At 36.8% G+C, this 25,952-nt stretch overlaps 1 protein-coding gene across 1 annotated transcript in view; it reads right to left on the bottom strand.

The window, feature by feature from the left end:
* Positions 1-24,166, bottom strand: part of itga1 (integrin, alpha 1) — a 46,359-nt gene extending 22,193 nt beyond the window's left edge. The window contains exons 1-6 of the mRNA XM_082157726.1: positions 23,906-24,166; positions 9,887-10,007; positions 6,926-7,038; positions 4,100-4,191; positions 3,413-3,527; positions 1,178-1,299 (exon numbers count right to left, since the gene is read on the bottom strand). Coding sequence (XP_082013852.1) covers positions 1,178-1,299; positions 3,413-3,527; positions 4,100-4,191; positions 6,926-7,038; positions 9,887-10,007; positions 23,906-23,948 — 606 coding nt within the window. The 5' untranslated portion in view covers positions 23,949-24,166. The remainder of the gene's footprint in view (positions 1-1,177; positions 1,300-3,412; positions 3,528-4,099; positions 4,192-6,925; positions 7,039-9,886; positions 10,008-23,905) is intronic.
* Between the last annotated feature and the right edge of the window lie 1,786 nt (positions 24,167-25,952).

Raw genomic sequence — 25,952 nt, forward strand, 5'->3', positions numbered from 1 at the left:
AAGTACACTCTTTGGAAAACAAATCCAATCATTTAAAATCTCATCTAAAGGCAGAGTTCACACAAGAATGATGACATTATGTATAGATGTGTTGTTATTGTTAACTAAAACTAAACTATTAAAAAATTGTTTTTGTTAATTGAAATAAAGCTGAAAAACTGAAATAGAAATATATATATATAAATGAAATTTCTGTCATTAATTTCTCACCCTTGTGTTGATTCAAACCTGTAAGACCATTGTTCATCTTAGGAACACAAATGAAGATATTTTTGATGAAATCCGAGAGGTTTCTGAATCAGCCACAGACAGCTACGTTATTACCACTTTCAAGGCCCAAAAAGGTAGTAAAGACATTGTTAAAATAGTCCATGTGACTCCAGTGGTTTAACCTTAAATGTTATGAAGTGACGAGAATACTTTTTGTGTGCAAAACCCCCCCCAAAATAACGACTTTATTCAATAATTTGTTCTCTTCCGTGTCAGTCTCTGATGCTGTTCGCATAGTAAACACAGTGCAGCACTTCCTGGTTCTACGTCAGAACGCCGGCTCATTATTGGCCGACACTGTTCAATGACATGAGGGTGAGTAATTAATGACAGAAATTTCATTTTTGGGTGAACTTACCCTTTAATTGGAAGTACTCAAATTTATAAAAAATAAAACTAAACAGAAATATAAAAAAAATAAGTTGTTGCATCTTTATAAACAAAAATAAAAAATGGACAGATTAATGTTGAAAAAATGTCAATTTACAAGTTTTCTTTTGTAAAATAATTTTTTTCCCACACTTTTGAGAGCCATGTCTCTGAAACCATGATAATACATGACTTGATGACCCGTTCACGAATCGGTCATCTCTCTTGCGTTGCAATTTCTTCAGCTCGAAATAATGTGGAACAATTTGTTTTTATGAGATGTAGTACAGAAAAAAAAGTATGATATTATGCTTTGGAAAGAAGTAAATTGAAAGTTTCCCAAAATAGAAATACTCTGATGAAGTACTTGGAAAAATGTACTCAAGTACAGTAACAAAGTAAAATACTTTGTTACTATGTTAAACATCCATTGACGCAGTAAGTGGATATTTTATTTTAAACTGGTGTGATTTCAAAGGTATTTCAAAGCAAGACTACAAGGTTGTTCGACAAAGCACTATAATCCAAAAAATCTCACCCGGGCTGGTCCGATTTCAATGTTCTGGAGGAATTTTTTCAGGAAGTCAGTGATGGGATGCCAGGGGTAGATGCTGTTGGAACCGTCCAACACTATGACAATGTCCATATCCTGCTTGCACTCTGAAACAAGCAAACAAACGTAATGTACGCAAACAAACGTAATGTACTGGTTTACTGGTGTAATTGTAATGAGGGTGCTCTTCATTACAATTACACCAGTGAGAAAGAGAAATAAATATCACATTGCTTTCGTTTAAATTACAGAGAGGCAGCTGAAGGCCATCAGCCACTGGTGGGTTTACATAAATACATTACATGCACACTAGCACACTTTCAGTACATAAAAAAAATAAATGTATAAAACATATTGAGCAATGAAATTGGATGTGACGGTGACAGTGTGAAAGTGATGATTAACCACAGCTTATATGTGACCTTTCATCAGAAACTCAATATAGTCTGTATATGGGCCATTCTACAGAACTGGTGCAAACTGCTGTCCAACAACAAAAAAACACATTTAAAAAGAATTTAAGTATTCAAATCTTAGATGTTTACAATAATATTTAAAATATCATTAAGCTTAATATATATATAATCATCATTTATTGGGTACTTTCAATCTGGATGTGGCTGTCCCGAACCCTAATCCCTAAATTTCAGCTTGTGAAAATGATATTGAAATGTTTTCCATTGTTGTTTTAAAAAATATAATTAGATTTCTTTTAAAAAGTGAAGTAAAGAAAACAAAACATTTTATATTTTATATTTAAATCATGAAACTTTATGTAAAAAAATTTGTACCGCATTTTCATGTCACTACCGAAACAGTGTGTGTTTCAGTCCATTGGCTGAGACTGATTTGAACCACACCCCTACATTTTTTATCAGGAAATATTCCTGTGTGCCTCTCTCTCATAGCCTCTTTTTCATTATAGATAGGTATCATCATTTTGAGGGAAATGTGTTCAAAAGTCTGAAAATCTGTGTGTAACTTTAAGGAACGTCACTACCAAACACATTTTTTCTGCAATTAAGGAAACTTATTTGGGTATTATTCCATTCAGTTTTGTTTTATGTATGTACAACTGTTCAGAACTGTGCTAAGTAACCATATGCTGGTTATCATCTTTGAGTAAGGCTCAAAAGTATCTTAAATTGTCACTATCGAAACAGTCATGACCGAAACATGTCATCATTATTTTGGTAGTGACAAGAGGGAACACAATCATTTATTTGGAGGAAATAAACAAAATGTTAGTACAGTTATGCAAATCATTAGTATCTTAGTATGTTTTAGTAGTGTTTTAGTATGCAAGTTAAAATTCTGTAATGTGATGTGGTCGCTACCAAAGCATTATTGTCATTACCGAAAATGTGCCGTCACGACCGAAAAATCCATGTTTTGTCTAAAATAAAGTATAGTGAATTATCAGCTAAGATGATATTATAGTGTTTGGTTCAATGTAAATTCAAACTAATGAATCCTTAACTTTGAAATCAGTATGATTAACTTGATGCCTTTTACAAGGAAAGATTGGATTCAAAATACAGCAAATCTTATAAATTACACTTGAAATATTTTTACATTTTTAATTGTTATTGATTTACCTGTAAAAACTTTTAGAAGGTAGATGTAAACAAAATATTAATAGGTCAATATAAGCCTTCTTATAAAATGATGTATTATTGTGTTTCGGTAGTGACAAATTTGGGGAGACGAAAAATATTCCAAAACTTTCTGAAAATACAATATGATAATTAACTGCACAATTACTAGAAATGTGTACCTTGGATATTATACAGTTTGCATACAAACAAAATTGTGGAAAAAGACTAAACATTTTCAAGACGTTTCCAACTCTGACTTTGAACCAATTCAGTAGAATGGCCCGTATATCTATACCATGCAAATAAAGGCTTAGCCTGCATGTCTAAATGCTAACCAGAGCATTGTAATTTTTCAATTTGCCTCAGAATCAAATTGAGAATTTGAATTTAAACATGAAATGATGCAACTGTCTTTCCTGTGTTTGGAGATGAGCTAGAAGTTGCTATGATACTTCATACAGTATGTGTGTGTTTATAATGAGTCACTGGCTCCATGTTGCGTTGGTAGATGTCAGCTTTCCTAAACTCTGTCCTAACATGGACATGCGAGGCTAGGGGGACCGGCTGTGGTTTACATGGCTGGAATGCGCTAATGTACACTCACAACACGTGTGTGTCGTACCTTGTACAGTTGGAGCGATGGAGTTGAGGACTTTGAAGGAGGAGCTGACGTTCGTGCAGATCCCAGTGATGTACTGCTGCTTTCCACACATGTAGCCATACTGGGGACCACAGGCCTGTCCAGAGGGAACGAGAGAGAGAGAGAGAGAGAGAGAGAGAGAGAGATGTCTATTTCTTAACTACTCATATAGAGTTCCGTTATATACTTCATCCAAAAATCCTAAAAGAAGGCTCCTGGAATGTTTATCATAACTGGGACCCAATCCTAATGGGTTAAAAAAAGATCCTACAGGATAAAATGAAATTCCTACTTTTCCATTGTTTTTGTTCAGAATGTCAGTTTACCCAATCAGATTACATTTGATTCATAGAGGATTCCGGTTTGATCCAATTAGGTTTGAGTCTAAATTAAAAAAAATTCTATGATTGTTTGATGACTAGAAAATCTGTATTTTTTGTGAACTGCAATCACAGATTGCAGACAATTTGTTCATAAAAAAAACCCCCAAACGCAGACATACTGTGTGTCATTGGCTGTTCTATAATTATAAACATTAACTGGAAGAAAAAATAGAGTGTTTCCATAAAGTTTTTTCTTATGTAATGATTTAAAAAGTCTGTGATCAGGCACTATTAATAAGCAGTGGCTAAAGTAACAGTGTAAGGCACATCTGCAGATGTTCCCTACCAGAAACCCACTGCCGTCTGGGTTAACCACCAGCGTCGTCCCCATAGTCATGTTTTCCTTGACTTCATTTATGTCCGGAATTGTTGTGTTTGCTGTAAGAAAAATAGACAAATATGCACTCTCAGTGTTAAGTCCCATGAAAAGAATATCTAGACAAAAACACTGCATTTTCCCATAGGCAGATCGGACGATTTTTTCCTTCTATTTGCCTTTTAAAAAACTAAATTCATTGCTGGTGTCCTTTAGGTGGGGCTTAATGGGGGGAAAGCACATTTTTGCAGTGTTTTTGTCCTTTCCTGCTTAAACAAATCATGTGAAAACAATGTAAGCCACAGGGTCTGTCATGTGAAGAAAAAAGTGAAATGACTGAGGGATTCAAGTGCTATCTGTTCTGACATCAGTTCCTCTTGGAAGTGTCTCATATTAAGGTAGATCCTTGAAGAAATGCGACATGCAACATTGAGTTATCTGGTGAAAGATTGTGTAATTATGTTCAGTTTAGACATTAAAATGCATTTTGGATCACTTCCTGTCTAGGCCTCCTCTGAGAGTCAGACATTCAGGCAGAGGTTAGCATTCAAACACACAAACAGAGCAACACTACAGGCTAATGAATCTTACAAACAACACACACATTATATCATCGATTCAAAATGTGCAGTGATGCAAAAATGCTCTCTTAAAATAAGCATCTCTTAAGAGAATACAGTACGTGCTTGACTCCCATTGCACATTCAGTATTCAAGACGCTACTGTAAGATGCTGTGTGAACGGGACATTTCGAGACTCACACCTGTGTAAGCACACACGGTTGTCAATCCCAAAAACTGACGGTGTAAACGACCACATTTAACCTATCTTTCGATTCATTGGTGCATGTTTTTTTTTTATTATAAATATTTCAGCTAAAATGAATTCCAGTCAGACATTTGTTTTACTCAGAAATATGTCACATTACTGAAGTAAAATGGGTTGAGCACACTGAGTCTCATTTACTCATTTTTATTATTTACTAACTCAATAATGAAAATGTGTTCAGGTCCTCTGTACTAGCTTGATATTTTCACTTGTAGTGAATCGCTTGGATTGTATCATTCCTCATTTGTAAGAAGCTTCAGATAAAAGCATCTGCTAAATAAATGTAATAAATGTAAATGACGCTTGAGTCAAGGTCAAAGTCTCTCTAGCAATCAGTATGCACTCTTCTTTTCCTCTTCTATTCTCAGAATAACACCTCTAGAAAGGAGAAACTGTAGATATTTCAGTTGTGCGGTTTTCTCAGTGCATCTGTTAAAGGGATACTCCACCAAAAAATGAAAATTCTGTCATCATATACTCCCCCTCATGTTGTTTCAAACCTGTGTGAATTTCTTTCTTTTGCTGAACAGAAAGGAAGATATCTAGAAGAATGTCAGTAACCAGACAGTTTTAGATACCATTGACTTCCATAGTATATTTTTTTCCTACAATGGAAGTCAATGGTATCTAAAACTGTCTGGTTACTGACATTCTTCTAGATATCTTCCTTTCTGTTCAGCAGAAGAAAGAAATTCATACAGGTTTGAAACAACATGAGGGTGAGACGAGTATATGATGACAGAATTTTCATTTTTCGGTGGAGTATCCCTTTAAAGGATATAATGAAATGGTATTCACGGTAGGTAGTCACTGCCAAATCAATAAAACTCACTCAACTGTGTGTAAAGGCTTCCTAAATTAAATGATCATACCAGTTCATCAATTAGAAGGATGAGACTCGATTCCTTTGCTTTCCTCAAAGCAACTAAATATGTGGAATGCACTTTGGTGACTAGTAATAAGGACAAAGCAACTTGTACCTAAACTGTCAACATAAGATTTCATTTGCAACCCAGTGTACTTCTGTCATGTGACGTACTGTTCAATAGTTTGGGGTCGGTAAGATTTTGAAAAGTTTTTGTAAGAAGTCTCTTATGCTCACCACGGCTATTAAACGGATATTAAAAATACACTAACAACATTAATATTGTGAAATATTATTATAATTTAAAATAACCGTATATACTGTATAATATAACTGTAATTTATTCCTGTGATCAAACCTGAATTTTCAGCATCATTACCCGAGTCTTCAGTGTCACATGATCCTTCAGAAATCAGTCTAATATGATGATTTGATGCGCAAGAAACATTTCTTATTATCAATGTTGAAAGTTGTGATGCTTATTAATCTTGTGGAAACTGCAATCAAATAAATAAATTCAGGATTGTTAAAAAGTGGGCGTTCGTACTGTTAATAAAAAGTAAAACTGATTCAAATGAATCAATATGACAAATAAATAGACTAAATTTAAAGGATTGATCAAAAAGATGTAATGATGAATGATGTGGAATAAGACCAAGTATGTGCATTTCGAAAATAAACAGTGTTTCATGTTGACTGTAGGAAATGCACTGAGGAAGCGGGCACCATTTTCCCTCCCTGGGTGTGTTATTTTGGAAATTCAAGAAAAAGGAAAGATGATTTCACAACCTGTTTTTCAAATCTGGAGGATTTTGAACACCCTGGTATAAACTCAAGAACCAAGGTGCCATGTTGGTGCATGGCATACTTCTCTTCTGAAATCCACTAGTACCCTTGAGTCATACAGTAATGTCTGAGACAGTCAAAGTGCCAGTTTAGAAACTATGACAATTTCAGGGCAACTGAGGTAATGTCTGTTACCCTGTAACCTGTTTTTCTTGTATAAACACAGTGAATACAGACAGAGAGTACACAGTAATGAACAAAAATAGTCCATGGAAAAACACGATGGCATTACCGCTTACAGGAAGGACACCTCTCACCTGACAAACTGAATTTTTCACATCCAGTGCTTTTGTTTTGTCCCACGGGGCACCTGTAGACGTCTCCGGACCGGTTAACCGGCTGTCCGTTAAGAGGAGAACCAATCAGAACCCTTCAGAAAAAAGAGCAGGAAGTAGAGAATGGGGTCATTAATCCCTGACCACAAAAAAACATTTGGGATTTGTGAGAAAGTGGAAGCCCGCTGAGCCAAAGTGCAGTTGATTGATTCGCCAGTTTTCCAGTGGGAAAGAAAAGCATAACATAAATATGCACATGCTTATTTTTAAATATTACTTTCAAATGGAACATATGTGAAATGTCAGTACGACGGGGAGCAAAGAGTTTCTTTTTTCGTCACAATAAGAGTTAGAGAGAGTTTGACTACGATATTGACGGATATGTGATGGTTTATCCTTGAACCCCACTGTGATTTATGTGCTTTACCGTGAGATAACGTAAGGCTGTTTACGTTTCATTATGTTCTGTGGTACATCTGAGTGCACTTAGCTGAATAAAGAACATTCGCCGTGTTCCTCAGATTTCTAATGGTGGTTTTTGACAACAGTGCTAAAAGTAGACATCCTTGTGTAAGCATGTAAACAAGTCAAGTCATTAACATTCTTGTGCACAAATGGGCCTTGACACAGCAGTGGTAAACACAATCTTCACTGGTTACAACAGTCACCAGTCACCTTATAGTCTACTCTACAACAATATATTTTAGGAATATTTTACAAATTTTGTTATTTTTTAATATCCTTTATGTTATTCCAAATCATTGGAAGCTTGTTGGCGCCATGGAATACATTTTTTTAAAGGTAATTGCGACATTTTATCTCACAATTTTGACTTTTTTTTCTGAATTCTGCGAGAGAAATCTGCTATTTCAAGTTATAAAGTCCGAATTGTGAGATATAAGCTCGCAATTGCTAGAAAAAAAAAGTTCTGTAGTGGTTTGCGTCCGTAGAACACAAAGGGAGACATTTTGCATAATGTCCTGGCTGCTCTTTTCCATACAATGAAAGTGAATGGGGACAGAGGCTGTAAAGTAAAAAAAAACAAAAAAAAAACACACAGATTGGCACCAAAAAAGCACCATGGAGTTTATCCACACAACTATTCTAAGTCTTCTGATGTCATATGACAGCTTTGTGTGGGAAACAAACTGGAATTTAAGTCACATTCGCAGAAAAAATTCTAAAATGTGATGCATGAATCCATGTGGCCACAAGACATTCAAGAATCAGTGATTTTACATGATGTCGTTGATGTCGTAGACCACTTCTAGGATAATTCAATGTTTTTTGACCACTTTCGGAGTTCAACAACTGAGCGTCGTCATTCTTGTTCAATGTATGGAAAAGAGCAGATGGATGGATGGATGGGTGGATGGATGGGTGGGTGGGTGGGTGGATGGATGGATGGATGAGTGGATGGGTGGATGGATGGGTGGGTGGATGGGTGGGTGGATGGATGGATGGATGGATGGGTGGATGGATGGGTGGATGGATGGATGGATGGATGGATGGATGGATGGATGGGTGGATGGATGGGTGGGTGGGTGGGTGGATGGATGGATGGATGAGTGGATGGGTGGATGGATGGGTGGGTGGATGGGTGGGTGGGTGGATGGGTGGATGGGTGGATGGATGGATGGATGGATGGATGGATGGATGGATGGATGGATGGGTGGATGGATGGATGGATGGGTGGATGGATGGATGGATGGATGGATGGATGGATGGATGGGTGGATGGGTGGATGGATGGATGGATGGATGGATGGATGGATGGATGGATGGATGGATGGATGGATGGATGGATGGATGGATGGATGGGTGGATGGGTGGATGGATGGATGGATGGATGGATGGATGGATGGATGGGTGGATGGGTGGATGGATGAATGTTTTTCAAGCTTTCCATTAATCAAATTTTGCTGTTTCAACTTTGCTGTTATTTTGATCATCAAAAAACCTCTTGTATTCTGTAAAAGTCAATCCAAATCAATTCTGTCAAATAATCTAACGACCCTGAACAGATTATTGGCAAGCTTTCCACCTCAGTCAAGGCCACCTGTGAGAGGTTTATGTAAAGCTGTCCTGGGGTTTTCACGCCAGCTGAGGTGTTTCTCAGGAGGTAGAAAGTTAACCTTTACAAGCAGAGCTAAAACCTGGACCAATTTTTAAGGGGCTACAGATGTCTGAATTCACTAAGGTTTTCCTGAGTGGAACTATTTCCTACAATAGGGAATCCTTTCCATTTATTTATATGCTTAATGGAGTTAGCAGGCCTGAGTGCATTAGCTTGATGTCTTTATTAGAAAAAAACAAGAGCCATTACAAAAGCAGACTACATCAGTGGTGCTCAGAGGTTTACCATGACAATTCTAGCATTATTATGGAATTGTTCAGAGTATATTTTTAATATGATTTAAATGAAATTCTGCATCCAAACCATCTGCCAGCGTCATGACGCTTACACATGTGTATTGTTTTAGTTGAGTGTGCACAATGGTAAACAGAGGCATCAAAGACCAATCATAATTCAGTATGTAAATAAAATACAAACAATGACATTGCTGTCAGTTCGATTTTGAATGGTGAATATTCTAATGTAACTGCTTACGATATCCATATCAAAAAGTTCTTAAATATATATTACATTTATATAAATTCCAAAATAAATAGCAAACAGAAGAATTTGTCTGAACGTGAACGGTGCGACAAAAGACAATAGACCCCATTATTATCAGTGATAGTGTTTACATTGGTCAATGCAACACGACAAATTCCTGACACTGATGCCTTGTACTATTATTGATGCATTTCAAGTACTCGCGATACTTCTCATAGGAAGGATAAATGTAGACAGCTTCTAGCTGTTGCAGCGCGGCACAATGCGACACATCAACAGTCACGTCCGGTGTAGAGACATGGTGTAAGCAATTATGTAGCTCACCACTTTCCCTCACTGTTCTCGAATTGTTGGATGGTGTATCCGAACAAGTCGTCCACTGGTCCACTGAATGACATCCTGTTCTTCTCGTCCACATTGAAACATGACAACCACGGCAGGAGAACTATCAAGAAAAGACACAATAAACATACAAGACAACATATAACATACAGTAATGTATCTCACTTTATCTTCTACATAAGACGAGTTTGTCCATTTAAAGAAGTATTTCCAAATGAGCAGATAAAGGCCCTAATAATGATAGTATTTATTTGATAGCTAATGTAATCTCTGTTTGGAAGTCTCCAATTCCAAATTTGTTCCATTGCCAAAACAAGACGAATGGAACACAGCAAGTGAATGCAATTATTCAGCTTTTTATTAATTGCTAAATATTTATTATGAATAATAATTTACATCAATAAATAAACTCAAAAACTTTCCATTTCCCTTTTTTTGTTTAGAGAGAGAGAAAATGGTCCCAGTTGTGCATGCCCAGTTGTGTGGGAATGAAACATGGGAATTCTACAGGGAGTATACACGCACAGTAGGCAGAGGAATTTCACAGAGCAATGTGGAGCAGCCGTCCTGACCTCTTGGACAATGTCCTCTTCATGAAGACAACCAAAATCTGTCCTTTAGTACTGTATATAAAAGGAGAGCTAAATATAGTGTTTAAATGCTTCATTGTGCAGAGGCCACAGAGAGCCTTTTCACATGTTGTGTGACATGAAATTCCTGTCATGATTTATTCAATTCCTGGATTTGGAAAGGAATTGTGAAGATTAACAAATCACTGTGGTGTTGAGTAGGTTCCTGGATCTGGGTGAGAACACCAAGAGATAGAGAGACAGAAAGCCAGTTGTACGTATTCCCTAATGTCTGTTGTTGATAACAGTCATGTACTGAGCTAATGAATGTTGAGTAAAATGTAGGGCTTTGGTACTTTGGGCTCACTGCTAATGTCAAGACTCAGTGAGGGAACAGAGAGGCAGTGTATGTCCGTGGGCACGCCTCATGTGAATGTCCACTCAACAGGAATTAAGATTTCCAGCTATGCCTCCAAACCCGGTTTCCATTGAGTCTTACTTCTGAGGAGGATGTGCATGATGGGTGAACATCTGAAAAACCAGACCAAAGACCATTTATACATATGATGAGTAAGACAAAACCAGAGTGTTTTGGAAAAGCAAGCAGAAAAAAAATAAGCTGTAAAAGAAGAAACATGTTCATTTGAGACGTGCTGACTCTTTCTTGGCCTGAGGAACTGACGCTTTGTTTTTAGTGAGATTTGCAAGTTAGATAAGCAGAATGAATTTCCTCCACAATCTAGAAATAATGTGTTTTGTAAAAGCTGAAGATAAACATGAAGATGCTAAAGAATATGAAGGTGGAGAAGACTAACACAGAGCTGATGAACATGATGAAGCTGAAGACTAAGAACAATCTGAATATGAAGACAAAGCTGATAAAAGGCGATAAAAATTATGTAAAACGAAAAGAATGAAGAAGAATTTGAAAAGGAAGTCTTAAAAGAAGCTGTTGAAGCTCAAGTAGGCCAAGAAGAATCTGGAAAAGATAATGACAAATAAGATACAGAAGGAGAACATAAAAAACACTGAAGAATCTGAAGAAAATGTGCAACAGAACACATTTCTTTTGCACACTAATCAATGTGTTTGGGAAAAGAAGAGCAGAAAGAAGACGGTGAAGAAGGCAAAGAGGAAGCTGAAGTAGATGAAGACAATGAAACATGAAAAAGATGATGAATAGCCTACAAAGAATGATAAGAGGAAGAAGTTGAATGAAGAAGAAAAAGAATTTGGAAGAAGATGTTGATGATGATGATGATGAAAAAGCTGCAAAAGCCTCAATGGAAAATCTAAAGAAAAACACGATGAAGAACCTGAAGAAGAACATTCGCAAGTTAGATAAACAACAAATGTCCTCAAGCATGTTTTTGATGTTTTTGGAAAAGCAAGAAGAGCAACAAAAGTATGACAAAGAGACAGAAGAAGACAGACAGAGACGACACTGAAGAAGCAGCAGCAGAACAGGAAGAAGAAGAAGAAGATATGTGCCAGCACATGGGCCTTTCTTATCCTGAGGGGCAGCTGTTTTGTTTTGGGTCGGATTTGCAAGTTAGATAAACAGAATGAATTTCCTCTGCAATCCACTGACTCTGTAAACAAAGACATAGAGAGCCAAAGGCAACCGGACAGCTGGTTTCCTCCTCGACTACGTCTATCTCCTCACAGACGAACACCATCCTCTAAAGCAGGAGAATATACACTTGTGTTTGTAATGTGTAACGCGAGGAAAAGGCAAGACTTCCTGCTGAGGTTTAAAGCAGGACGCGCTCGCAGCACACAGTGAGCTAGTGCTTTGCAAACGCGCTACAAATCATACACACACAGCGCTTATGCAAACACAACGACACACAAATCTCTGAAACCTTGGGAATACACCCTTAAAAACACTCTTGCATTAGATTTCAGTCATTTTTGCTGGATTCATGATAATGGTGAATGGAAAAGTTTCATCCATTCTCTCAATAAACTTGATTGATTTCAACCCGCTACAATATAGAGAAAATACTAAGTCAATTAGGTGATTCAAGATGGCCACCAGCCAAAGAGGCCCTTTGCATTGATCACAAATGGAGAAGAGATGCCCAGACGCATGGATCACGGCTCTACAACATCAATATCTACAGTCAAGATTCAACCGTCTCTCTCTTAAAGAGGAATTATGCATTTTTATACATTTTCAATTTTCTTTAGTGTGTAATGTTGTACTTTGAGAATGAAAAAGGTCTGCAAAGTTACAAAGCACAAATATACAGTAAGTGTGCATTGTACCTGAAACGCCTCCATTGTAGTCTTGAGTTTTCTTCCAGGAATGAACATCCCAATATTCCTCATTTAAATAATTCCCGCCCAAGGCATCCGCAAAATAAAAAAAACGCGGCGTGTAGTTAGTTAGTTGAGTTAGTTAGTAGTGTATTGAAACTCGCAGATATGGTTAAGGGGTGGGACATTTCCCAAATATGCAAAGTGTTTGACCAATCACAACACACTGGTCCAGCCGACCAATCAGAGCACACTGAGCTTTTCAGAAGGAGGGGCTTCATAGAGAAAGGAACTAAACAGAGCATTACTGCCAGACTGGGAAGAGAGGAGCTGCAACAATGTCAAATATGTGAAAAACTGTCACAATATCAATTCCAATTAATTTGGGTATATATTTAAATTTGCTTTTGATTACATTGGCTGCATTGTATGTTTCTGCGTGCAGCTTGTAAGGACAACTCAACAGAAACACATTTCCTGCCATTCTTTTTAGTACACAGTCTTTTTATTATTCATATTCAATACAGAAAGCAACTCTTCTGTGTATGCCTCTTTTTTTGTCTTGAAATGTATCAAATATCAAAAGAATCAAAAGTCTCACACATGGATCAAAAGCACTTCATGCAAGTCACAACTGAGCATCTGCTAAATGTTTCATTTCTACTTAACAGGACATGCTTTACATGCAGGGCTAAAGTATAAAAAAGAAAAAGAAAAAAGGTAGCCTACACACATCCACAAATGGACAAAAACAATATGCAGACAATACGAAAGAATCGTAGGCATGTTTTGATCTTTCTATTCTTCCAAAGTTTTCAGAAAGCATGCATGACCTTTTATGCTTTCATTTCTGAAAACTTTGCCAAACTATTATAACTAACATAGCTGGATGACACTTCACAATGACATCATAGTGACATCATCACAATATTATCATCACGCCCAAATGTTTATGGTACAAGCCTTGGTATCCGTGGAGATATGACAAGAAAACTGGGAACACATTTTGGATCGCTACAAGCTGGTAAAGCTCCAAGCTTATATTGCAGATAAGGTCAAAGCACGTTAAATGACGCTGTCTTACCCCTTCAGGTTTGATCATGTATCATATGTTTAGTGCCAAAATGTGATTAATTGTATAACGCTGTAAAATGTAGTCATCCAATGCTGGCAATGTGTTGGATTTATCTGTGTTAAGACTTTTACATCAGCCCATTTGGCAGCAGGAGAGCAGTGTGATTGAGAAACGAGGCCTGGGTCGAGGCCTTGTCTGGCTCACACATGCTCTTTCATGACAAAGCAGATCTCAAGATAATTAAGTAAATGTGTCCTCATGCACACACTCCTTGTCGCTTTCTTTCCTGGCCAAAAGGGCTGATATATCTGAATGAATCGGAGTACTGACATGCACACAATGTAGGATACACTTCCTTGGTTTATTAAGTTCACTAAAACGACAATATAGAATAAAAAGACATTAATAACTATTTATATTATAACCAGTATGTATTATAGTATGTCCTAACAAAATCTGGCCATTACTAATGTGCTAATTAATTAATTGTATATTTTGTTTATTTAGTTAAATTAGGGTTTCCCAAACGTGTGTTTGCAAACCCTTGGTGAAGAATTTAATACATAAATATTGTAACTTTCAGTGTAAAATAACATAGTTATTAGACATATAATTATCGAATATTCTTTTTTTAAATAGACAATTGTAATTTATAACAGTAATTTGTATTTCTTCATTTTTATAGAGTTACAATAATAATATAATAGTAACTAGATGAGTAAAGTTTGTGAACAAACTTTGATGTTGGCTTGAGAAAGCCTGAAAGTTTGAAGTACTTGTAAAAGCTTGTGTGAAATAGTTTAGAGAGAGAGAGTTTAAAAAGCTTAAAGGTTTTAAGGTTGAAGCAGTTTTAGAAGCTTGAAATTTAAACTATTTGAATTTGAAGTAGTTTTAAGTTTGAATCAATTTTAAAAGCTTTAAGTTTTAAGGTTTTAAGTCTCTCAGACAAATTGTCATATGCGGTTGCTAGGGTATTTCGTGTGGTATAGGGTGTTGCTATGTGGTTTCTGGGGTACTCGGGCGAGTTCCTAGGGTGTTGCTATGCGGTTTCGAGGGTATTTTGGATGGTTTGAGGGTGTTCATGCTAGATGATAGATCAACAACTAAAGCACAGTCGAAAAAAGTACATTCAATAGATAAACATATGACATTAAAGGTGCACTGTGTAATTTTTAGCGGCATCTAGTGGTGAGGCTGCGAATTGCAACCAACAGAAGTTACGGAGGCCGACAGGAAAGATGTCACCGTCTGAGAGAGCAGAGAGTAGTCAGTTAAGCAAGAGGTTTCTTTACAAAGATAAATTAAGAAATAAATTATTATTCAGTAAAACGATATGTTATTGCGAATATTATTGTTACTTGTTCATCATTGTGTCAGTGTTTTATTCGCTGACTTTAGCTAGCTTCTTTGCCCGAAGAACAACATAGTGACGAAACGCATTTGTCCGTTTAGGGCTACTGTAGAAACATGTCGGCGCATTTCAATGTAAGGGGACCCGCGGTGTATGTAGATAGAAATGGCTCATTCTAAGGTAATAAAAACATAACAGTTCATTAAGTAAGGTCTTTATACGCACTGAAAACATAGTTATGTATATGATATTGCATTTCTGTCAACAGATCCTCCTAAATATTACACAATGCACCTTTAATGTGTTACTATGATTGTTTTTTTTTTGCACATAATGTAAAGCTTAGCCTACATGGATACATTTACTATCTTTGTTATTTGCGCATTGTTTGAAAGACAACATTGGGTGAAATGTGGAATAACATAAAATACAGAAAATTAAATGTTTTCTTAACCAATTAAATAATAAAAAGAAAACAGCAGATTAATTGGTTATTAAATAAACATTAGTAAACATTAGGCTCTACAACAGATTCACTTGTTTTATTCAAACGCAACCATTCCCACAAATGTAGTGGTAAACGCAATTTGCACATAGAAAGGAGGTGCTTTCGCTTCGAAAATAACAACATTTTATCCATTTTAAATAAAATCATTTTATTTGAGCACATGTACCATTGCTAAATTAAATAAGCCTGAAATGTCGCATGTGAAAGTGGCAGAACTCTTTAGTGAATTCACCACACAGGCCCAATATACTGTTCCTGAATACTCTGCCTTCAGATGTGTCCTCTGGAGGACCAGCGTTTTACTGGCCATGAAAAAGTACGCCCACAGAATGACATAATGCTCCCTGCTGATTACAGAAGCTTTTATTCCAGTTTCCTCCGCACTAGCAGGGAGAGAGACCCCTGATCATGTTCTGTCAAACGCCCACCCTGTGCAAACACTCACACACAAACACACCCAGACACTCCCCGAAAACTGTGGTTCCCACACAGTCCAGCCACACGGAGCACAGATGGGCCAGGAACCCAGGCTTGCTCAAACATCACACAGAAATGTTATGAGACTAAAAATACACATCGCGGGGCGAAGCGGGTCACTTCCTGCATCTCAACCCACAAAAATAATGGCCAGAGAATCACTAACACATACAGTCAGGAAACAATTTAAGGTAACCTATTGATGTTATGACATCCCATATGACAAAATAAATATAATATACAAATAATGGGCCAAATATATTGCTAATATAACATGTATCAAATATAAAATGTATTGCTAAGTTTAAAATAAATGAGCATAAATACATATATTTACATTCGTTTATTCAATCATGACAACTTTCGGAATAGTTTTAGCTTGTTATTGTATATGGCAACGTTAATGTATTTGCTCTTGGTGGATTATATCTGCTACAAAACAAATATGGACTTGCTTCTGCTAATAGATACACAGACACACTTCTGTGAGCATGTAAGATATGCTGCTGCTGCATAAATAGACATACATACTGTAAATCCCATAGCAGATCTAGACAGGTGGAGCTGGGGGAGGTGGAAGGTGTCAGAGCACTTCTGAGTGCTGCAGCGCTAGCTTACAGCAAACAATGAACCAGACAATTTAAATGTTGAGGAAGCAATCTCATTGGCTGCAGGATCACCAGAGGCCAATCAGCTTGTGCCATGCGGTAATGATGTAATTTTGTGCAGATGGCATGTAAAGGACCTATTAGCCTGCCCTGCGCCCTCTTTTCTAGACTGAACAACTAGCCTATATAAATATATTTTCTGACCAGACAAAAAAAATCTGTGTTTGATTATCCAGGACATTGACATATTCAGATTCTGAGATCCCCTCCAATCAGAAAGCAAAATTAGCCACAAAATAGATGTTTTAGCAATTATTGCAAATTAGGTCAAATAAATAGCGCTGCCCTCCTTCCAAAAGGAAAAGGTTAGTCTGTCTATCTGCAGCATGAGATTAAATCGAAACATCCCCCGTGGCTAATCACAGAATGTCACATGTGCTATAGCACGGCTCTGGAAACAGTTAGCTCGTTCTGCTGTCCCGCTGGAGGGGAGTTCGATTCACTACAGCAGACATTATCCAGTTCACTTCCTGGAGCTGTGCTGAATGCCAACATTCCCTGAGACTGCCGTTTTACATGCTGCTGAAATTAACAGTCCTACATCATGTACATGGACTGACTTATGTCTCACAGCTGGAGTGGCCGTTCAACTCAAAGCTTGCCTAGTTGTCCCGGATGGTACTTGATTCATGTGAGTTTGGGGATGAAGTCTCTGTAGAGGGCAAAGTTCAAGCTAAATATTATGGTGAGATGGGGGGGAAAAAACGGCAGTATTTTATAGACTGGCAGCAAATGCAAATATATGGTATAAGCACACATTTCAGATATCATTATACAGACACAGTAGCAAAAACCATTGATATGGCAAGATAAATGATGATGTTTCTATTTAGTGTGCCTTAGAGGCTTGATAAAATAAGAGCTCTGTGTTGTCGTGCAGCACATCAACATTATTAATAAAAGTAAAAGATTTACTTTTCTGCATCTAGAAGATATATGCTATTTGTTGTAGCGCTTAAGTGGAGATAATGCGATCATAATAGGGGCATTCTTGCCTTTTCTTCGCAAATACCATGTGAAGTTCAATCACATGACAGATAAAAAAGGCTCATAAAGATGAACATTGTTTAGCTTTCTCTTGCACTGTCCTCCTAAATACAGCCCACTATATTTTATTTTAGTAACGTATCTTTATATAAAAAGATTTTATATATATATAAAGGTATAAGCAAAAATGTTGTCACATTATTTAAAGGGGAAATACACGTGAATTATTAAGGAATTAGGGAATAAGTATCTGGATTCTCTTTTTCTCTTTTTTCATCAGTTCAATAAACAAGAAGTTAACAACATTGAGTTATTTACATTTTGATTTTAGACACAATATTGAGAGTTACTATGTCTGCAAACAAAAGCAATTCCAAACAGCCGCTGTAGTGAAAGAGTGACACAGTAGTGAATGAATACAGAATGAATCAGTGGTTTTGAACAAACTGGTTGAGTGAATGATTCAATGACTTATTCTTAAAAACTGCGTCATCTGACCTACCTACATTAGTTGCGTTACTTCACTGCTACTTCACAACTCTCCTCCCGTGGCCTCATAGGATTGTAAAGTGTCTATCATACGCACTTCATAATTTCTTCGGAAGTAATAGGTCATTTACTTTTCACAAACTGTTTTATGAATTCTATTAATTACTGTTTTTTATAGTACGTAATGTATGAGCATTCGGATGCAGACAACCATGAATCAGCAGTTTTTAACGAATCGGTTGAGTGAATGATTCAATGACTCACTTATAGTAACTTGTCGCCACCTACTGGCATAACGAACATACCTGCAGAAAGAGACTCTGAAAAATCCCACACACTATATCAGCTAAATAATGTTTCACTGCTTACATTTACATTGAAAAAACAAAAATCAATCAATAAATAGTGGTGTTCAAAACATAACAGAAAAACAAAAGTTTGCATTAGCATAAAAACATGATAAAAAAATGCAAAACACCCAACATGGAATTTGACAGTTCTGTCAACTGTCCTGAATCTGATACTCCTATACTATGATGTTCACAGTTTCCCAGCCAGCTCATAAACAGCGACACATGGGTGAAATAGCACCTGTATAGAATCAGTTCCCTCTCATTATTTTTATGCTGTGAGGTTTATGGCCTTTGAGAGAGAGGTCACCAGGTTGTGTCCCTCGGGTTATGTTTTAAAGATGCTTCAAAATGTCTGGCTGGTTATGTTGAACATTTAATGGGAGAACAGGGGTTTACCCTGTAATGTTTCATTACTACAGAAGAACTCATTTTGAGGAATGCTGCTTTAAAAAGAACAAGCGCTTCTGAAACGGCATCACAAATCTGACATCACAAATCCCTCTCACTTCTCACCCCCAACCCTCTAACTGCCTGGCTCCTTCCTGGTATGTAACACCCAAACATTTGTGTCTGATGTGATCTGTGCTACTGTAGTTGACCTTTTCTATCGAAAGCTAGAAGGTATATGACAGAAACAAGAGAGATGCAGTACAGTAACTTGTGGCAAGAGACAATATGCTGATTCAGAATAAACGTAATTGCATATTTGTCATATAAACTGTGTCTCAAACTATGGATGAATATTTAAGAAATATAATTTACAGTATTTTGTTTCAAAAATGTGCTTTTTTACAGTTTTCATCACATTAATGTAACATTCAGAAAGTTGTGACGTTCATGCACTACAAACTGATAGTTGCAAAGCTACTTTTCCTTAAATTATGCTTAATTTACCCAGTAATGTAAAAAAATAAAATAATAATAATTTATGTAGATTACGGACGTATTATGTTACAGTTTTGAGAAACTATATAAATTTCAATAAAATGTGTCTAAGCAATTGAGAAAAAAAACCTGAGAATAAATTGATTTTTGCACTAGCAGAAAGCAGAACAGGAAAATGAGATCAACTGCAGAGTTTCCTTTATAGTTCTTACAAAGAAGTGCAAAGATCTCAGCAAATTTAAATGCTAACAATGATAGTCTTCCGGTCTCAGAAGTGTTACTTCCTATGTATCCTTTTTTAAGTATGAGACCACAGTTGTGTGTTTCAAACATGTAAGAAACTGTTAGATAAGAAACTAAGAAAAAATAAGCTCTGAAGCCAGATGCACTATTCATAACAAAAGTTCAGTTCATGTCGTTCCAAACAATTATGACTTTCTTCTGTAAAAAAAAAAAAAAAAAAAACTGTCCATAAAATTAACATTAATGGAGTCCAATGTTGTTTTGGACCCCATTGACTTTCATTGTATGGAAAAAATCACAACATTCTTCAAAATACATTTGTTAGAAAGAAAGTCATACAGGTTTGAAACGACATAAGGGTGAGTAAATTATGACAGAATTTTTATTTCTGTCTTGACAACTCTTGGACAACAACCTGACCATTTAAAGGTTGAACAGCTCATTGGCTACTGATACAACAGGAACCAATAAGCTGTGCCCTATAGAAAATGATGTGATTGCAAACAGATTGAGTTAAGGACCACTGTGCCATCTAGAGTTTCATTTTTTTTTTTTTTTTTTGGTGTACTACCCCTAATTGTAGATAACTAACCTTATGTCATTCTATAAGCGCATTTGTTTTTTGACCAACTAGAAACGAAAGACATGATTTTCCTTTCAAAGTCACTTGTAGATCAAATTTGGAGATGTTTTTGAAGCTCTGGAAGCTAAGTATGTGCAGATGGGATCAGAAACTTCAGTCACTGGCATATCTGATGGATCAGAGGAATGGAGCAGCACAGAGAGATGTGCCAGCCTCCGGTTCACTCGCCCAAACAACCAGCAGTACTTTTCCAGCTCTTGACAGCCTACTGGCACAAAGCAGATGACAGGAGCAGTTTTCCCAGCAAGCAAGAATGTTTAAAATACCCTGGAACACGGAATACTTCCTGTGATCATGTCATAATAGCAAGAAAGCGAGCCTTATCTCAACAATTAATAAGAAATGTTCCAGATCGCGTAGTCATGTATCATATTCAATGTGAATGTTTTCACAGTAGCTGTTTGAATAGTTGTTTAAGTTGGAGGCTCACCAAAGCAGTAATTATATCTATTATAATCATTTAAACTGAACTGCCCATTCTGTGCCAGTTCTCAGAAAAACTAAGTGGTTTGCCAAACTTTATTGATGCCACTATGATATTTTCCATGAACAACCTGCTCATGAACTCCTCTTTGGGTACCATCAACTCCAAATTTGCCAGGTCTGGATATTATTTCTCTCAGGAGCTGTGCAGTATGAACCATGTCCACTGTCGACAACCATCTTCTGCTATAATTATGAGTCAGAGTGGTTCCTTTGAGAGGACTGGGGCTTGTCTGCATGTAATGGAATGCCATTTCGATGTTTCCAAGTATGGAAGAAGACAGTTCAAAGCAAGGTCTTCTGGGAGATTTGAAGCCCTTGCCAGTAAGTCCTCTAGATTTATAACTGTGGAGATCTTCTTAATGCCAGCGAGAGGGGAGTGGTAGATGGCTAACTTCAGCCCGCCTCACTCTACACTTGACCATTCATCTCCTAATGACTCTATTTTTGGTGCACATTATTAAATTAGACGAAATGAATCTACAGTTAGTCATTTTAGATGCGCAGGCCAAAAAACAAATCACTCAATGAAGTGAAACGAGGTTAATGAGTCTGCGCTGAAGATGTGTTAAGGGATAGTTGATCCAAAAATATTACTCACTCATCATTTACTCACCCTCATTTCTTTATTCTGCGAAACATAAAATTATATATTTTTATAAATGTTTTTGTCCTTACAGTAAAAGTCAATGGGGTCCAAAACAAAGTTTCACATTTTTCAAAATATCTCATTTTGTGTTACACGGAAGAAAGAAATGAGGGTGAGTAAATGATGACATTTTCATATTGGGTTGAACTATGTCTTTAAATTCATAAACAAACCGTTCCGTTGTTATGAATCTGTTAAGCATTCGATGAATTCATTATTTATCTGAGACAGTGCAGGCAATCTGTACATAAAGCACACGCAGAAGGAATGCATTCCTATCAAAGCCTGGAGATAAACCGGACACACCGCTAATCCATGGAAAAAAATCTCAACATTCACAAAATGAACTTTAATGTATGCATTAGTCTACGATATAGTAAATATTAGTAAGATAAGTAAAATATACAAATTTTAGTACAATTGTAAAATATAGGTATATATACACACAGTAGGCTATTGCGATAAATATTAGAATTTTTTTTAAATTAGAGTTTTAAGTCATTGTGTGCACCATTTATCAACATAATATTACAGAAAAGTCATGATATAAAAATACAAACAAAAAACTGTTTTTAAATTTTACGTTTTTTGTTTATTACATTTTACGTATTGTCTTATCCAATTTAGAAAACAGTTCTGTAAGCAAGCTAATTATAACAAATATAATAAAAAATGTCACATCTCCACTGACTTAACAGCCACACCTAAAGACATTGTGAAAAAATTATTTATAAAGAAATTACCCAATCTATATACACAATACAGCTTTTTATACCATGTTCCACACCCTTTAGACATGTATGATATGTATGTCTTTGATGTCCCACACATCCATATACACTGCTGACTGAAAACAGATACATTTTCTGGTCTCAAACCAAAAACACTTGCACGTTCATCTCCATTAGGAATTCACACGGCTTAAATGTCGCCACAGCAATAACCACATCTGGGTCTTTGGGGATCTGGAAGAGCCAAACATGGATTTTCCCTGTTGTCCACAAGGGTGCTGATCTGTAAACTAGCAGGATCTAAGCGCAGGTAAAGGACAAGACCTACAGTATACTAACATAAGACCACCAAAAGGTATCATGGTGAATTACTGAATGCTTCACAGTACCATCTAAGCATTTTCAATGTTATTTATACAGGTAGGGACCACCAAGTGTGCTAACCAATAGGGACTTGACTAGAGTTAAGTGTACTGTATGAATGAAGCAACAGTGTGTGATGAGCATGCACCTAATGTGAGTCAATGTGAACCTCTATCTGCAGCTGCATCCACAACTTAATTCCTTAACGCACGTCACGCGCCTGCATCACATGCATTCCTAAGACTCTGAACCCAAGGACACATCTGAGGAGCTCTCTTCATTTGGTTAAACATTGAGGAAACACTGAATGCTATTCCTCATAAAAAGTTGCCATTTAATAACATTAATTACATTTTACAGGAAAGGTGATTAAAAAGTTGTCAATATGCAAGCTTCATGAACAACAGCCAAAATGTTGATTTATATTTAAAGGTCCCCTCGTTAAGTTTTTATTTTTTGTTTAGATGGCTTTAATTCATTCCAATAGTTGAATGGACTTTATACTGACACCTATTGACTTGGATGTATGAAGTTTGTTTACACTCTGGCTGAAAGTGCCATATAAATTAAACATAATAATATTGTTGTTATAATATAATAACTAATAACTTCTTTAATTGCACAAGACAGCAGGTGTGATCCCAACAGGGCAGCTGGCATAAACCCGCTTTACAGAATAAAACAGCTTATTCAAGAAGACTGATGTAACTGGAGTCATTATGTAATTCAGTTGGTTTATTTTAAAAAAATTATATTAATTTCTTAGTGTTTAAAAAAAAATTAACTAGCAAAAAATTACTGAGTGCACCTTTAAAATTCACTGTAACTCAGAAATGCAGTATGTCAGTGTAATTGTGACAATAATATAGAAAAGCAATATCAAAATGTCAACCAAGAGATATGTCCACTTGCTCTAAACGTGAGACTAGTATAAGTGCATTGTGAGGGAAACATTTTATACACACTGTACAAGCATGGACGTGGTGTGAAGCGCAAAAACGCAGCGTAAATAAGCACTCAAGTAATGTTATCTACGTCTACAAAATACATAACAATGAATTATGTTCAGAATATCTTAACAGCCCGTATTAGGGAAAAGTCGATATAGCCTTAAACCAGATCGTCAATAATATATGATGGTCCTCAGAATATGGAATGATGCACCGAATAAATAACGCGCACAGTTTCGCTCTCGGGTTTTTTACACAATACCACTCATGTAACAGTAACCACATAAAATATGACACGATAAAAGAAAAGCTTACCCAGAAGCGCCGCAAGCGTGAAATGATAGACTCCAGAAAGCATCTTCCCGGTTCCCTGTCAGAGCCTGGATACGAGGCTCCTTCCCTTAGAAGCGCAAACACTCAACTGAGCAGCAGACCGACTCTCTGGAGGCAAAGACTCGATTCAATTACTCTCAGACTGAGCTAGAGGGCATTTCCTCTGCTGCAAAGCCAATGTCTCAGTGCAAGTCAACAGATATCACACCTTATGTCTTCACTTCTTGTTTGAGTTTGCCATGCGTATTTGAGAGCATGATGGGTGACGGACGGTGAGGGAGGGTTTAGCTGGGCATTAGAGGGGAGGATTCTTCCTTACTCAGATTCAAGTAGCTGAATTAGTATAGAAGAAAAAAGTTTTAGGCATTAGTAATATTATATATCTAGCCTATGTGCATTTTTCAAACGTATACACAATTCAAAAATATCAATAAATAATAATAAAAACAATTATCCATATTTATTATTATAGTTACAACTGTGTATATCTGACTGGTCTAAACTGGTCATTAGCTGGTCTGAGGTGGACATTAACTGGTCTAAACTAGTTATTAGCCGATTTAAGATGGTCTAAACTAGTCATTAGGTAATCTGAACTAGCCATTAGCTGGTCTAAGCTGGTCATTAGCTGATCCAACCTGATAATTCGCTGGTCATTAGCCAGTTTATTAGCTGGTCTATGTTAGTCTGTGTAGGGGCCGTTTACATGACTCTGTTTTCAACTAGAAACCAAAAACTTTGAATACGTTTTTGTCATTCGTTTACATGTCAGTGATGTCTTGGGGGCCTGAAAAGGAAAAGACTTGAAAGCCTCTTTCAAAGTGAATGTGTTTTAAAATGATACCGTTATTGTCTCTGTGTAAACCACAAAAACTGTGACGTCATGCACATCTAGTCTTATAGTCTTATAGGCTTTCAGTCTATAGGCTCTGTGTTTCTTTACAAAGTGACATCGCCAACCACTGGCCTGGGATCAGTAATACAGCGTTTTTTGTTTTTTTGCGGACCCATGTGAATGACGATCTTTTTGACAACACTGACAACGTCTTTACGCTAAAAACACAAATATATTTTTTCAGTTTTTAGTAAAATGTTGTCGTTTAAACATACCCTTGTTTACAGGGTAGACATACTGTCTAAACCCTGCTGTTGTTGTGTCTGTTCCTTTTTCTTGCAATAGTCTTGCTTAGTCACTTCTGTTCTCAGAAATGCTGGCATTACGTTGTTAACAATGCCATCAGTGCTAGTCTAGATACCAAACACTGCCATCCTGTCTCAACACAGTTATTCTGACACTAGTGTGCTTCATATTCATTACCTAGCTCTTCATCAAAGACTAAAGTAGCAGCAAGCCCGGCGCCCACCTTGATATCAATTTGACGTCAAAAGTTAGTCAAGACTTGATCAAGATACTGCATATCATTTTAAGGTCAGTTTGAAAGGCAATGTCTTCCAGTGGTAATCAGGTGAAAAGAGATAGTTAATACCCACACTGAAATTGGTTTATGATTATGCAGGTCAATATGTTTGACATTCATCAAATCAATGTCATGGATTGGTTTTGACGTCATTGATTTGTATATTTGACCTGTTTTTTGCTGTTGATTTTGACATCAATTTGATGTCTTTTCAACATCAATTCAGATAGCTGGCAGTCAACAGCTGGTCTAAACTACTCATCAGGCAGTCTAAACTAGTCATTAGCTGGTTTAAGCTGGTCATTAGCTGGTATAAATTGGTCACTAGCGGCATGGTTTAACCTGGGGGCGTTTATAAAACTGCGTAGGATCCTTACTAAAACTGTACGTGCGCTCGAAAGCCAAAAAGTTGGCTACGTGTGTGATGTTTTAAGTTTAACGTAGTGCAGCATTCTCAGCACGTTCGGACTCAGTAAATCACGACCAGCCTCCAGCCAGGGTGAGCATCCAGCCACAAGTTCTACAGACTTATTAAGTACGAGTTAACTGAGGGAATTAATGAAGTCTATCTCCAAGAAGGAAAGAGATGAGGCTGCTGATATAGCTGCGCT

This window comes from Leuciscus leuciscus (genome assembly GCF_965113295.1).
Source record: "Leuciscus leuciscus genome assembly, chromosome: 24".
Taxonomy (NCBI): domain Eukaryota; kingdom Metazoa; phylum Chordata; class Actinopteri; order Cypriniformes; family Leuciscidae; genus Leuciscus; species Leuciscus leuciscus.